At 34.5% G+C, this 14896-nt stretch overlaps 3 protein-coding genes across 5 annotated transcripts in view; 2 read left to right on the plus strand and 1 right to left on the minus strand.

Moving 5' to 3' along the window:
- LOC126747854 (proteasomal ubiquitin receptor ADRM1 homolog) overlaps positions 1-14896 on the plus strand; it is a 421821-nt gene that overhangs the window by 389105 nt on the left and 17820 nt on the right. The window contains exon 10 of one of the 2 annotated variants that reach the window (XM_050456769.1): positions 1922-1933. The exons of the other annotated variant lie outside the window; for it this stretch is intronic. The gene's annotated coding sequence lies outside the window, so the exon portion shown is untranslated. Of the gene's footprint in view, positions 1-1921; positions 1934-14896 lie in introns of those variants that run through there. 2 annotated transcript variants of the gene reach the window in all.
- The window catches only part of LOC126747911 (ER membrane protein complex subunit 7 homolog), a 325016-nt gene that overhangs the window by 278049 nt on the left and 32071 nt on the right, over positions 1-14896 (plus strand). The gene's annotated exons all lie outside the window — the stretch shown is intronic.
- LOC126747802 (ubiquitin carboxyl-terminal hydrolase 20) overlaps positions 1-14896 on the minus strand; it is a 46585-nt gene that overhangs the window by 17872 nt on the left and 13817 nt on the right. The window contains exons 6-10 of one of the 2 annotated variants that reach the window (XM_050456661.1): positions 14008-14261; positions 8194-8400; positions 8045-8132; positions 1740-1875; positions 1249-1682 (exon numbers count right to left, since the gene is read on the minus strand). In XM_050456661.1, the coding sequence (XP_050312618.1) occupies positions 1249-1682; positions 1740-1875; positions 8045-8132; positions 8194-8400; positions 14008-14261 (1119 nt within the window). Of the gene's footprint in view, positions 1-1248; positions 1683-1739; positions 1885-8044; positions 8133-8193; positions 8401-14007; positions 14262-14896 lie in introns of both variants that reach the window. The other variant, XM_050456651.1, reaches the window with a different exon arrangement.

Below are 14896 nucleotides of genomic sequence, written 5' to 3' on the forward strand. Positions count from 1 at the left end.
CCTTTTCTAATTTTCTGGAGCCGTAGGAATCTTTCTGAAGAAAAGAAGGATCCAAAGGCGGAGAGGTCTGTTTCAATTTCAGCCGAACCAATACCATAGGCATTATGAAACCGACAGTATAATTTTCTCAGGGAGTCCATGTCAGTGGGAAGTCCTTCTGCGGCAAGCATTAGTTTAATGCTAGTTTTCGTGTGCCCTTCAAAGCATGTACTCGCCGGCAGGTCGTGGAGGTATGCCAGGTAGAGCCTAAGTGATTTTAAAATTGAAGGGTCCCTCAGCCTGGCTAATACGGTAACGGCTATTCTCAGGATCAGAATTTTGGGACAGCCTCACTATTGGCGGATTCAATTGATCCATGAAAGGCCCGGCCCGTCTTCGTTCATCGTTTTTTTTTCAATTATTATTTTAGAGGGTTTTCGTGCAAGGGACTTACTCGCAACGATTGCTTGCTTGTCTGAAGCAATTCTTAAAGATCTCTCTGGCGTAGCACAAATAGTAGTCACAAATATTTGTTAGCTATCGCCCTGGATGCCACTGAACTTAAAAAAAATTAATTAAACTGAGCTAATCAACACTTTCTTAGTATAAATTACACCGCCAAATTACAAGAAAATTAAATACAGGATATCTAAGATATTCACGAAAAAACAATTTTTTACCAAGTTCAACACCCTGTATCTCGTAAGCGAAGCCGTTGCGGACATGTGTTCATTTTAAATTACTTAAAGAATCGCCTGTCAAATTTATAGTGCATGTTTAATAACGCCCTGCATTTTACGATTTTATAATTAAATTTATATTGCTATAGATTCTTTTCAAATTGTAGAAGTTTTTTAATATGAGAGTGAGACCTATTCGCCAAGTATTAAGACATCGGCGAAAAATGGTTAAGTTACCTCTTCAAAGATCCTTAATCTTGTTGATTGTATATTATCTGACAAAGTATTAAGAAAAAATTATCCATTCTTATGGATATCCATATAAGAGTTTCAAGGCCCATTTGAAAATAATAACTCAGGTATTATAACAAGTATGGAATAAGCAAAATTCTACTCACGTAGAGGTTTATTGCCTGAGCTGAGAATGGGAATGGCTCTACAAGTGTAGAATTTGAAATTCTGAACATGTTATAGACAGATTATACTTTTTGTAGGACGATCAATTCAGTTTTGTTTTAATTTACTATTATTTTGTAGTACGGCTTTAAAAATAGTATTGGAGTAATTATATTAATAAAAAAAAACTTACTTGGTGATCCACTGTTTAGAAATAAACACCCTCTTGACTTCAGTCTGTCTCTCCGCCTGCTCTCCAATCTTTGAGGCCTTTTGCCTGACCGCCTCCGCACTCGTTTGCACTTTCCTATAAAACAACACGTACGCCTCGCAGTTCTGCACCTTTTCCGCGGACACCTGGTTCACATACTGATCATCGAATTCGTACCACTGGGTACCGTTAAGGGCGTAGCAGGTGTAATGGCCACCACCTGCAGTACCATGATGACAAATCACAGAAAACAAATCGTAATTTGATACTTTTGAAATGTTGTTTGCGTGCAAATACGGCCACATATCCAGGCCCTTTAACGGGAAACTGACCGCTGAAGAAATTTTACTACTGTACATTAATTCATGCCTGAAGCGTTTTAGGTGAATACATAACACTTCTGGCAGTTGTAATACCTAAAAATATTGTATTGTTTATTATATTTTTTTATGGGAGATGGTTGGAGAGTGTACCTTACTAAACTTAATACCATTCCTTAACTTATTACACTTCTCACAGCTATACATGTTATCACCTTTTAACTCGTCTGTGCTAAAAAATGCCGATAAGCAGTCGTGGAGTGTGACCATCGGACCGTACCACCATGACCTAAACAAACTACTCATTTATAACTAACTAAAAATCAATATTATACAGTATTTTTTTGTACTTGAATGTATTATAGTAAGCTAGAAATTAAGTAAATTTAATTTGTAACGTACTATCGTGCCGAAAAAAAAAATTGGGACAGCAAAATCTCCTAAATCTCTTGGTCTATCAGAATAATATATTTTTTCCGCGTCAACAAAATCGTTCTTTCAAAATGCCTGCATTATCTCCTTAACAAAAAAGCGATAATATACACTGGTCTGATGGATGGAGTTCCTATAAGAAGAATCGCAGAAGAATTGGGCATTAGTAAAAATACCGTTTCCTTAGCTAAGGCAAAATTGCAGAATATAGAGCTATTGTAAGAAATCCAGGTTCTGGTCGACCAAAAATTTCAAACGACATTCAAGATAGAGAGTTAGTTGGCATTCTAAGAAACAACCCGTTTTAAACAGCAATAAAGGCGAAAGAAGAGACGCATTTTCCTGGTTCTGCTAATACAGCTCGTAGTAGGATAAGAAATTCGGAAATTAAAAGCTGTGCAACAAATAAAATATTTTTGACTGAAGCAATCAAACAGAGAAGATTAGAATTTGCCCATCAATATGCACACCAAAACAACATATGGGAAACGGTGATATTTTCGGATGAAAAAACCTTTTAATCGTGCAATAATGGCAAAATCCGCATTTACAGGCCTTCTAATACCAGATGTGATGAAAGATATACACATAAGACTAATCAAAGTGGACGTTTTAGTATAAACGTTTGGGCCTGGATTAGTTTTAGAGGACCAGGCGTTCATCAAATAGTGCAGCGAAGGCTTAATGCCTCAGGATATTGCAATATCCTGAACAAGGTTATGATGCCATCGGTTGGTGTAGTCTATGGGCAAGATTTTATCTTCCAACATGATAATGCTTCTATACATACAGCCCGTATAGTTCAAAACTATCTAGACGAAAGACGAATTCCAGTTTTACCGTTGTCCTCGAAAAGCCCTGATATCAACCCAATTGGAAAGGTTTGGGGTAAAATGGCAAAATATATGTATAAAGATAACTTTAGTCCTAGAAATCAGAATGAATTACGCCTAAAGATAAATGACGCATGGGACCAAATAACCGAAGAATATACCAGAAACTTAATTTTAAGTATGCCACGACGTTTGCAAGCTGTAATTGATAACGACGGTGCGCTTACTAAGTATTAATATTTTTTTATTCCATATTATCAAGAAAGATTAGTTAGTTTTAGTTTATTTATAAAATGTGTTCCAAATAAAAACAAATATCGAAAAATAAAAATGTTTTGTATCAATATTATTATTTAAATATGTAATTACTAAGACTCCAAAATTCATAATGCGTAAATATGCATACCATACCCAAGGAATGCGATTTACTATAATAGACTAGGAGACAATTCCCTACCTAAATTTGAATGTCCCAGTTTTTTTTCGGTACGATGGTACATAGGTGTTCGGAAGGTAAGTGCAGTCCTTTAAAGGGATGATGGCTAGTCAAATATCAAACATTTTAAGTAATAGGTATAGGTCAAAATTTGTTTCTAAATTGTTTATTGCAACTTTTCCATTTTTTCCAATAAAAACCCAAATTTCAAAGTTTATTTTGTTTTATCTGATTAATCAAATACCATAATTCCAAGAATCTCTGTTAACTGAGAGAAAAAATAAACATTGAAAAGTAATTGTAGACTTGAAATAAAATACTTTGTTCGATGCTTGATGCTTAAATAAAACTGCTTTTATCGTTTAAACCTTTTTAAAATCAGTCATGCCGAGGTCTGATCAATTCTCGAAATTAGAGCCTCCATCTGTCTTGTGGGATAGTTCAGATAAACAAAAGTTACTGGATTAGAGTGGTTCATAATGATTCTCAGAATTAGGGCCTGTATTGTAAAGGCAGCTCATGTAAACTAAAATTTACCTAAGCTAGTGGTATTTTAAACTTGATCTGCACTCTAAAATGGGGAAAATTGGACGACCTGGTATTTCACCCAGCTAGGCCATCATCAGACCTACCGACAATATAGATAGCCGACGAAGGAAGTGGAAAATTTAATGATTATTAAAGTAGTGTCACCTCTTTATTATTAATAGAAGGGTTTATTGTCTTTATGTTTAGTTAGAAAGAACCTAAATACACACCTATATGGAAAATAATAGAATATTTAAGAAATGCAAAATTGTCAGACATGTTCGATACGCTCGAAGATTGTGTGCTAAGTTGTATCCAGGACGTATCCAGGGTACCCTAACATACAATATTTGCTCGTCTTTCCAGAGGTTTGCGACAAAATAAAACATTTTTATTAAATAATGGTTGGGAAGAACGATCTGTGCACCTAAAAGAAGCTGTTCTCTGCTTGATTGACATATTTAAATCCTCAATATTTTTGTTTAGTCTATTCCATGCTCTTCAAAAATCAAATTATAGGCAGTTCTGAGAGAATAAAAATACACCACGGAGATTTGCGCAAATACGAAAGGAGTTAAATCGTTTGTTACGTCTGAATATCTTGAAGATTTCATACACAACAGGCACAGAGCTATCTATCTTAAAATTCGTTAATTTTACTTTCTGGTATTGTTCTAGATAGTTCTTATAATGTATTAAAAAATGAAAAATAGGATGCGTTATGATATTTTTTATCTGCATTAAAACGGTGTCTCATATGAAAAAAGACAAAATATCTTAGTCCACTGGAGGAACAAACATTATCCATACGTGCTGAATATAGAATTCTTAATTGCATGTAGAAAATCACCTCCTGAAATTTGCCGCCCTTATTTACTAATAGCGTTAAGATATTCTTTCAAGTTTAAAATACCTTGATGAATTTACAAAACTTATATAGAGATATTATAAAATAGAATAACAGATTTCTTAATAGTCAAAAGGACGACTCTACTAAAACGAAAACGAAAAAAAATCGTAGATCATTGTTACATTATATATTGAATACATTTAAAATTTGGACATCAACCAAGAGGACTTCGTCTACTAAGATTAAGACTCGACTGTATAGTTAGCCATGTTTAAATTTATCAATAAAAAATTATAGTAAAACCTGATAAATGCCGCCAGTTTATTTCATTATCATGATGATTAAAAAAAATTCAAGGTGGTGGGATATTAAGGGTTCAGTACACGTTTTAGCAGCCCTGTTTAGACCGTAAACCAACCTGAACCCTTGATAAGATTATAAAAAATAATATATTATACTAATTTTGTGATAACAATTATTATAATTTTTATACACTGTTAAATATTTTTTACAGGCTTTTCTATAGGACATATTGGTTTTTTGTTTCACCTATCAACCAGTCTGAATCAAAAACTTTTGAGTACAACGCTACAACGCTGAAATTTCCTGCCTTTGATGCTGCATTAAAACTAACTGAAGCTTATTACCAGGGGACTTAAAAGATGTAGGGTGATCTAAGAGATAAATTTATTATGTACAGGGTGAGTTTTTCAAAGCGCGGAGTAGTATTATGCATTGATGATATTATTTATCGATGACGTGCTCCTGGACTATTATTTGGTTAAGCATTCTTCACATTTTAAAAATATTTTGGACTATACAGAGTGCTCCGAAAAAGCAGGGCACTACAAAAGTTAATTTTTTTAAATGGAACACCCTGTATTGCAAAACATTTTTGAATTCTTTGCGTAATTACCAATCTTTTTTGATAATGGTTTAATATGCCAAAAACTAATAGTTTAGGAGATAAATCAAATTTTGTTAAAAATTTAGAATTTGCACGCATCTCTTTAATATTAAAATTTAGCACCTAAATTTTGAATACAGACTTAATTTTTATCATCAGAAGTAAAATAAAGTTACTTTGATATGCGTGCTATGTAAAATTATTCATTTTGTTATACAGGGTGTTTTTTTTGAAAGGCCAAACTTGCCCAACTTTAAATATAAAAATCTCTCTTATTTTAAATGAAACACCCTGTATATTTTCATGTCATCTAATAGCTTACTTAAGAGCCTATAAATTTTATTAATAATATTCTATCCCTATCTCTAATAGTTTTTGAAATATACTTATATTTCTTCATTTCATGTTATTTTTTTCTTATAAAATGAAACAAATTTATGGACGTTTCTTTTTAATAAATTCACTTATTTTTATATAATAAAAGTTAATTTCTGTTCAACAAATGTTCAAAGATATGTCCTCCTTGTTCGATACAAATATTAATTCTTTTAATTATATTTTGTCGAACATGGTATAACATTCCTGGTGTTACGGTTTGACAGGCATCCCTAATTCTAATAATCATATCCTCCCTTGTAGTTGGTTTTGTTGCATAGACTTTATCTTTGAGATAACCCCACAGAAAGAAATCTAGCGGCGTAAGATCGCAAGATCTTGGCGGCCATGCAACAAATCCTCTGTGACCAATCCATCTTTGAGGATATTCTTGATCCAAATATTCCCTTACTGCACGATGAAAATGGGGAGGCGCACCATCTTGTTGAAACCACATACTTTGCCGTTCCTGGAGATTGACTTCTTCTAATAATTCAGGCAATTGCTGCTGTAAAAATACTCGATATGAATGCCCATTCAAAGGTTCATTAAAAAAATATGGTCCAATTATACGGTTATTATGGATGCCGCACCATACATTAAGGGACCAATGATTCTGGTGCTGAACCTCACGTACCCAATGAGGGTTCTCTGTTGCATAATAGTGCATATTATGCCTATTGACAGCACCATTGCTTTTAAATGTCGCCTCGTCGGAATACATAATATAGTTAACAAAATTTGGATTAATTTCAATTTTGCGAAGTAACCATTCACAAAAAGTTACACGTAGCTGAAAATCTTGATTGTGAAGTTCTTGATACAACTTAATGTGATATGGGTGGTATTTATATTTCCGTGTTGTCCGGTTTACCGTTGTCTGCGAAACATCAGAAAGTAAGGCTACCAATGTGGGGATCCTCCTCAATTTGCTAAAGAATTTCAAGTTCTTTACCTTCATTTGCCACCCTATTAGCAACATTACGTTTTGGCAGATCCACGCTACCAGTCGTCATAAATCGGTCCATAACAACGCGAAAACTGCGGGAATCGGGTGTGCGCCGTTGACGATATTTTTCTCTATATAGCCTTTGAGCTAGTAGACAATTTTTATTTGCTTCACCCAAAACAAAAATCCTATCAATAAATTCATTTCTTGAATAAGTCATTTTTAATATTGAAAACAAATATCTAAAAAACACCTTAAAACAAATCTAACTATTAATCTCTAATTAACTAATGTAACTGTCTTTTTGTTATTGAGATTTTTTTCATTTGTTTCCACGGCGCCTTGATGGATACATAAAAAATACGAGGTGCTTCAAAACTTTAAGTCGGCATTGTCAGTTTTTACAGGAGAAAAACAGAAAAATCCATGATATCTCAAAAATTGTTAGATATAGAGATAGGACATTATTAATAAAATTTATAGGCTCTTAAGTAAGCTATTAGATGACATGAAAATATACAGGGTGTTTCATTTAAAATAAGAGAGATTTTTATATTTAAAGTTGGGCAAGTGTGGCCTTTCAAAAAAAAACACCCTGTATGACAAAATGAATAATTTTACATAGCACGCATATCAAAGTAACTTTATTTTACTTCTGATGATAAAAATTAAGTCTGTATTCAAAATTTAGGTGCTAAATTTTAATATTAAAGAGATGCGTGCAAATTCTAAATTTTTAACAAAATTTGATTTATCTCCTAAAGTATTAATTTTTGGCATATTAAACCATTATCAAAAAAGATTGGTAATTACGCAAAGAATTCAAAAATGTTTTGCAATACAGGGTGTTCCATTTAAAAAAATTAACTTTTGTAGTGCCCTGCTTTTTCGGAACACCCTGTATAGTCCAAAATATTTTTAAAATGTGAAGAATGCTTAACCAAATAATAGTCCAGGAGCACGTCATCGATAAATAATATCATCAATGCATAATACTACTCCGCGCTTTGAAAAACTCACCCTGTACTATCATGAGATTAATAGTATTGTTTATAGTTATAATAGCGTCTTAAACAAATTAATAAAAAGTATTTTTATATTCATTAAGAAGTTGCTGTGCCATAATACTTAGTAATAAGAATAAATACCTTAGCCAAGCAATAATCCAAGAGATCCAACCATCTTGGATGGGAACCAACACGTCTGAGCAGGTGGCGTTAGGTAATGCTGCTCTTCCTAAAACAGAAAGTTGCAATGTTATTGAATTAAAAACTTAACGTTTTTTTAAATCTTTTACCATGTAATACTACCAAATGGTCCCTTGAAGGAATGGGCAAGGATAGATCCTGGAATGTTTCGACGCGACGTGACACCCTGTCGCACGTGAGACACTGAACCGAACTGAGCAATTTACCATCGAAAATGTCCGATATTATCGACCTGTATTTGATTTGTTGCTTCTTTTGGTGGGGTTGGTTCGTTGCGTTTATGCTTGGTTGGGCATCTAAAAAAATAATTTTCTCAGTAAATAATTTGTTTATAATAACTTGCAATTAATAGTAGCCATACGAAAATGAGATAAAATTTAAAAAAAGTATAGTGGCCAATTAGAACACAAGAACTTAAATTATGTAAATGAGCCGATTAAATATCTCAGCAATGAATAATCCAGGAGCTCTAAGGAACAAAATCGGGTAATAAAAGTACGAAAAAGTAAAATAATTTGTAATTATCTGGTTCCAAGTTCCTTCAGACTTCTGGAAACGCAATTGCAATGGTCGGGAAAAAACGCTTTTTAATGTAAAAACATCCCTATAAAAATAACATGATAAAGTTGGTCTCATTCAATAAAAGAACGTTTGGTAGTTAAATGGAAATAAGAGCTACGTCACGTTGACTTCCATGTCCTGGTACTGGTACTTCCCTATCTATAATTTTATGAACAAAGCAAAGATAACTAAGCTTCCTTCTTCCAGATCATGACCGAAATGCATTATACCTTTATTTTTCCCTTAGACAATCAAATCAAACAGTTAAAAACACAGACGCCAGTTGAAATCACACCAAAGAGCAAAACAGACTCATTAAAGATAAAAGTGATAAGACACAAGTTAAAAGTTCGGATTCTTATTGCTTTAGATTGAATTATACTGATCTCGAAAGGTTAAGTTGAATAATAAGCCTAGGTTTTTTACTAAGATTGGCATTTGTAATAAATTATCATTATGTAATAAACAGTTTCGATACTGCAACGATTTCTACAGAAATTAATGAATTAATTTTAAGAGGTAAATAATTTATACTACAAAAATCTACCAAACTTTAAAAGATAACCATTAGAAGAATCAGTGGTACTATCGAAAGCCTTGGAGAAGTCTTTATATATTGCGCCTATGTGATCCTTTTAGATTTTTTCCACGGTATTCTTTTGGCCACTTTAGTCATAAAATTTGTTACCGCAAGTCTCTACGACGAATAGTTTCCAAAATACAGCACTTTGCATTCTTATCTGGCCACCCTGTACTATAGTTTTGCTAAGGTATATTATTTGGTTTTCTGGGCTTAAAACTTTTATGGTTTTTGAGTAATTGTGATAAATTGTCACATTCTTAGTCGATATTTCTCATTGTTTTATTTAGATATTAATTTATCTCTTCGCAAATTATAGTTAAATTAATGGCGTCCATTTTAAATTTATGCCTTGACAACGCAGTTAGTATTTAAGTTCTTTTTTAATTTCCAAACGAATGCACTTGTGGTCTCTGAATAGAACACTGAACAACTAGGGTATTTGAATATAGAAATAATTCCACATACTATGAAATCTGTGAATATAATTACAATTTTGTTTATAATGTAATAATTAATGTTTTAATTAATGATTTCCCATTGTATTACAGTTATCCGACACTAACACACAACTAAAGAAAATTTTTATAATTAAAATTTATACAGAGTTTTTCTGTCTCTCTATAGGGACTCTATCTGGAATAAATTCCCCGCGCTCAAAAATATGTCAGAAAAAGCAAAAACCAGTCTACTAAGATTTTTGCCTCCTTTAAACATCTATTAAAAAAAATGTTTTTCAACCCCTACAAAATGTTGAAACCTAACCCTACTTAATTTTTTTAAATGGGATGATGCTACTTGTGACATCTCATTTAAAAAAATGATGTACATACCATATATGATTACCTTTAAGTGAATACAATAATTCAAATTTTTGTTTACTAAAAAGACGCACAGATAAACAGGTTTTTGTGAGATAAATCACAAAGTAAAATTAGTAAAAGAGTAAATAAAAAATTTAGGTAGTTGGAAAAGTGTTCTTTGAGAAAGTCAGTACCCTGTATTTATTCGTATTTATTTACGCTAAAATGCCTTACTTTACAGAAAGTTTAAAAATCAAAATCGCAATGATAATTGCGCTATTTCAAAAAAGTCATCCTGATTTGTCCCCACTGAGTCCCAGTCCAGGAGCTGCTAAAGGACAATCCTGATCGTACATTAGAATTTTGCGAAACCATGATGAATTTGGTTGATAATAGTCAAATACTTTTAGATTGGGTGCTATTTTTAGACGAAGCCACTTTTACTAATAATGGAGAGGTATGAAGGCAGATGCTGATGCTTGCTTAGCATAGTTTTTCTTTATAAGTAAACCGGCAAAATACAACTACAGGAAAAAAAACACTGACCAAACTTTTTTGGATACATTTTCCTAAGTGTTTATAAAAGACAACATAACTGCCAGTCAGGACAGTACAGACGTCAATGTAAAGCACATCGAGGACTGAGAAGCAGCCCAGAAAAGTGTCACAACTTTTTTGGCTATGAGAAGATCAAATGAGCCATCAACTCATTTGAGTGCTACAAATCTGCTGGCCCAGATGGAATCATTCCAGCAATGATAATAAGCATTAATAAATAAACTGACTGAGATATTAAGAGCCCCCTATAAGATGAAGGCCGGTACAGATTGCTTTTAAACCCAAGCCCGGAAAAACTGAGTACTTTTAAGACAAATCTTTCAAGCCGATAAGTCTTATGGCATTTTTACTGAAGACACTAGAAAAACTGCTCGACGGGGCATTTGTTAAAAACCATCTGCTAAAAGACCAATGTGGTTACACCGTAGGCAAATCTACAGAGACGGCATAAGCTCGTAACTATGGTAGAGAAGATTCTGGAAACCACAGAGATACTAACTGCCTTCCTGGATGTCAAAGGAGCTTTTGACAATATACCCTTTGAGTCTATTACGAGGTCCGAAGGAGAACTTGAGTCTAGACGCGAGATCATGCAGGTGGACTGCATGCTTAGAAGCAGGACAGTAAGATGAGAACTGCTGAATGAAACTGGAAGACTCTGTAACTAAAGGATATCTACAGGGAGGTGTTCTGGTTTATGTGGTTCGTGGTGATAAAGGGGCTGCTACTAAGACTAAGGAAAAAAAGATTTAGAACTTTAGGATATGCAGATGAGTTGGTGATACTAGTTGCATTCAACAATGAGAGAAAGAATGCAAACTGCTCTGTAAGTCCCCTTAAATTCGTAATCATACCATTTACCAAAAGAGAAAAGATTCAGTACCTTAGGCCACTATTCTGGCATGGTAAACAAAATTCTTATGTTGGGAGAGATAAAATACCTGGAGTTTATCTTGAACTCTAAGTTAAGCTGGAACCAACATCTTGACAAAGTAACAACGCAATTGACTACCAAACGCATACATGGGCAAACTTGGGGATTACAGCGCATAATGGCTAACTGGATCTATACCAGTGTAGTGGTGGCCACTATAACTTATACCGCACTAACGTGATAGCCAAAAATCCTGCAAGTAGGAGCAAGGGCTAAGTTAAGCAAAATACAAATCGTCGAATGTCTAGACATAACAGGAGCCATGAAATCTACATCAACCGTATACATGGAACCCCTTCTTAACCTCCCACCATTACACCTGGTGATTCAAGGAGAAGCAAAACTGGAGCAAACGGAAAATCAGCAGAGATCTTATTTGGTAGACAGATGGATCCAAGACCCACAAGGGAACGGGAGCTGAAATTTTTGGAGAAAAACCTAAGCATGAATAAACTAAACGTCTCATCCGCTTGGAAGACATGCCACAGTTTTTCAGACAAAAATATTTGTGATACTAGAATGGACTAGGGAAAACACTAGGAGGGCATATACTAATAAGCAGATCAGATAACAGATAGCCTAGCCGCCCTATCGAATCCTAGGGTTACATCAAAGGGTTTAAGAATGTCTTATAAACCTTAGGAGACCGCAACTCAGTTGGGATTATATGGGTGCCGGGATATACAAGTATATGAGAAAATGAAAAAGCCGTTGAATTAAAAAGAACCATTCGCAGTGAGATCAGGGACTGGGTGAAAAGAAAAACATCATGCTCACCTGACAGATATGAGGCAGCTAAAGAGAGAAAACACGTTTAAGAACTTTCAAATAGACGAAAAAATGACTAGAGTCCTCTTTACATTTGGGAGGAACAAACTCAGAACACTGATAGGTATCAGAACGGGACATATGGCCGTTAATGGAAAACTGAACAGAATTGGTGTGTATAATGAATACCTTAATTGTCGATTGTGCGAAAAGGAACCAGAAACAGTTGCGACATGTCATTTGCAACTGCGAGGCCTTGTATCGCAAAAGGGACAAATATTTCTAAGAGACACGGGGCAAGTGTATTCGGGCACAATGAACGAACCCCAAAAGAGGAAAAAATACCGACAAAACTGTCGTTACTGAAACAAATCAAAGTGGGTAAAAATTTAATTCGTGACAGATATCTTGAATTTTTACAAAATCCATTGATACCAGACACTTTTCTACTGAAAATGAAAATTTTGATGAAAAATTAAACTTTCTGCAAGATGGTGCATCTCCTTAGTATACTTCTACTGTACGACAAATTCTTAATATTTGTTCCTGTAATAGATTGATTGGACTTAGAAGGACAATCGAATATCTAGCAAGGTTCACCTGATCTTACTCCATTAGATTTTTACCTTTGGAGTTACCCTAAAGATAAAGTCTATGCTACAAGACATTATGAAGTACCTGGGGTCCAAAATATATAACGACAAACTTCAAGGGGTAATAGGGGACATCAAAACAAATATTTTTTGTCCAGTAAACATATATCTGCAAATGAGCCGTTTGGGACCTAGAGCAAAAAAAACTTTTTTGGTACTATTATTTTCCGCATTAACTGAATCGTTATTTACAAGTCAGAAAACATTTATTTATCATTGAGTATCCGAACATTCCCAGCTTAGGATCATCAAAAACATTATTTTTTGGGATTTGTTGACATTTTCATCAACTTGCATTAATTTAAAATTTGCATTAAAATGGAAAATAATTTCTCATTTAAAGAACTCGCCGATATGCATCTGGCTTACGGTGCAGCTCTGTGCCAATGAAAGAGATGCAGCCCGCTTGTATGAATAGAGATATCCAAATCGTAGGCAAGCTCATTATACAACCTTTTCTTCTCTCCATCATCGCCTTGGAGAGACTGGAACACTAAGGCGTCCTGTCCTGGTGAAGGTTTGTTGCCTGCCCGTTTGAATGCAGATATTTACCTCCATTTTCTTTAAAATATTTTGCCTCGATTATTGCAAAACATCCCTATAAACCCTATAAATAACATGTGGTTTCAACATGACTGGGCACCTCCGCATTTTGGTGCAAACGTGCGCCGGTATTTAGATCAGCGATTTCTTCAACGATGGATTGGAAAAGGAGTTGTTGCCCTTGCCTGTCTCACGCATTTTCCTGAATTCAACTCCCTAGATTTTTTTCGTTGAGATTATTCGAAAAGTTTGGTCTATGAAATACATGTTCCTAACGAGAATGATTTGATAGCAAGGATAAAGGCCGGCTATACCGATGTAAAAGTGTTTATTCCCGGAATGTTGTGTGCCACAAGTGGCCTTATCACTCTTTCCAAGGGGTTGAAAAAAAAAATTGTGTGTATTTTTTGTGTTTTTCTAAAACCTTTTTTTTCAAAGACGCTAGAGAATTTATTCCAGCGAGAGTCCCTACCCTGTATAGTATTCGAATAAAACACACGTACCAATAACACTTTGACTAGACACCCTCGGCCTTTGTCTCCTACCGGGGCTCTGGCATCTGCTAAGCCTCCTTTTGCTGGCCAAACTGCCGGGCGCAGAAGAAATCCCCGAACTCCTGCCGTCTCCCGCTTGTTGAGCTTCCGAGTCGTCGCTCAGAGATGAGCGTTCGCTCACTCCCGAGTCACAGGTCTCGTACTCCTCGCCTTCTGATGAGTCGTAGTTCAGGGTGGTGTTTTGAGGTTCCTCAACCGCCAAACTAAAAAAGAGAATTTACAACTTAAGGCCGATTAGACCTACAGGAGGTGCGAAAAAAACGCTAGCCTAGAGAATTCAGTACTAGTTGTAAAAACTACAGAAGGAATAAATGTATGAATCTGTAAATAACTAATGGTGGATATTTAGTGCAGCTTGTAGAGGTTTCAGATTTTAAGATTAGTTTGTCGGTAATTTACATATTAAATTTGAGTAAGCAGAGCATAGGTTTTCAGTGTCACATCTAAAGTTAGCAGTAGTGTGTAATATGTAACCTTTCACTTATGTTTCGTTTAATTAAAATTTTTTGTTGGTCAAGAATTTGTATGTATTATAGTCGAAAGAATTATCTAGTCCTAACATGTTTAACTAATGCTATAAAGTAATGCTGTAATATGTTCTTCGCGAGATATCTACTAGTTTGTCCTATATAACTTTTGAATCCTACTTCTGACTGCAAATGTATATGGGTTTCACAATCCTTTTTTTTTTGTAAACCTGCATCCTATAATATTACCTATACGGAATGAGCCAACCGTTCTGATAAACCTTGAATATACGAGATCTTAAAGTATGTTTGGTTCATTGCTCCAGTGATTTTCTAAGTTTCGAATAATATTAATTTTTTAATGAAGTTGA

The sequence above is a fragment of the Anthonomus grandis genome, chromosome 2 (assembly GCF_022605725.1).
Source record: "Anthonomus grandis grandis chromosome 2, icAntGran1.3, whole genome shotgun sequence".
NCBI classification, from domain to species: Eukaryota; Metazoa; Arthropoda; class Insecta; order Coleoptera; family Curculionidae; genus Anthonomus; species Anthonomus grandis.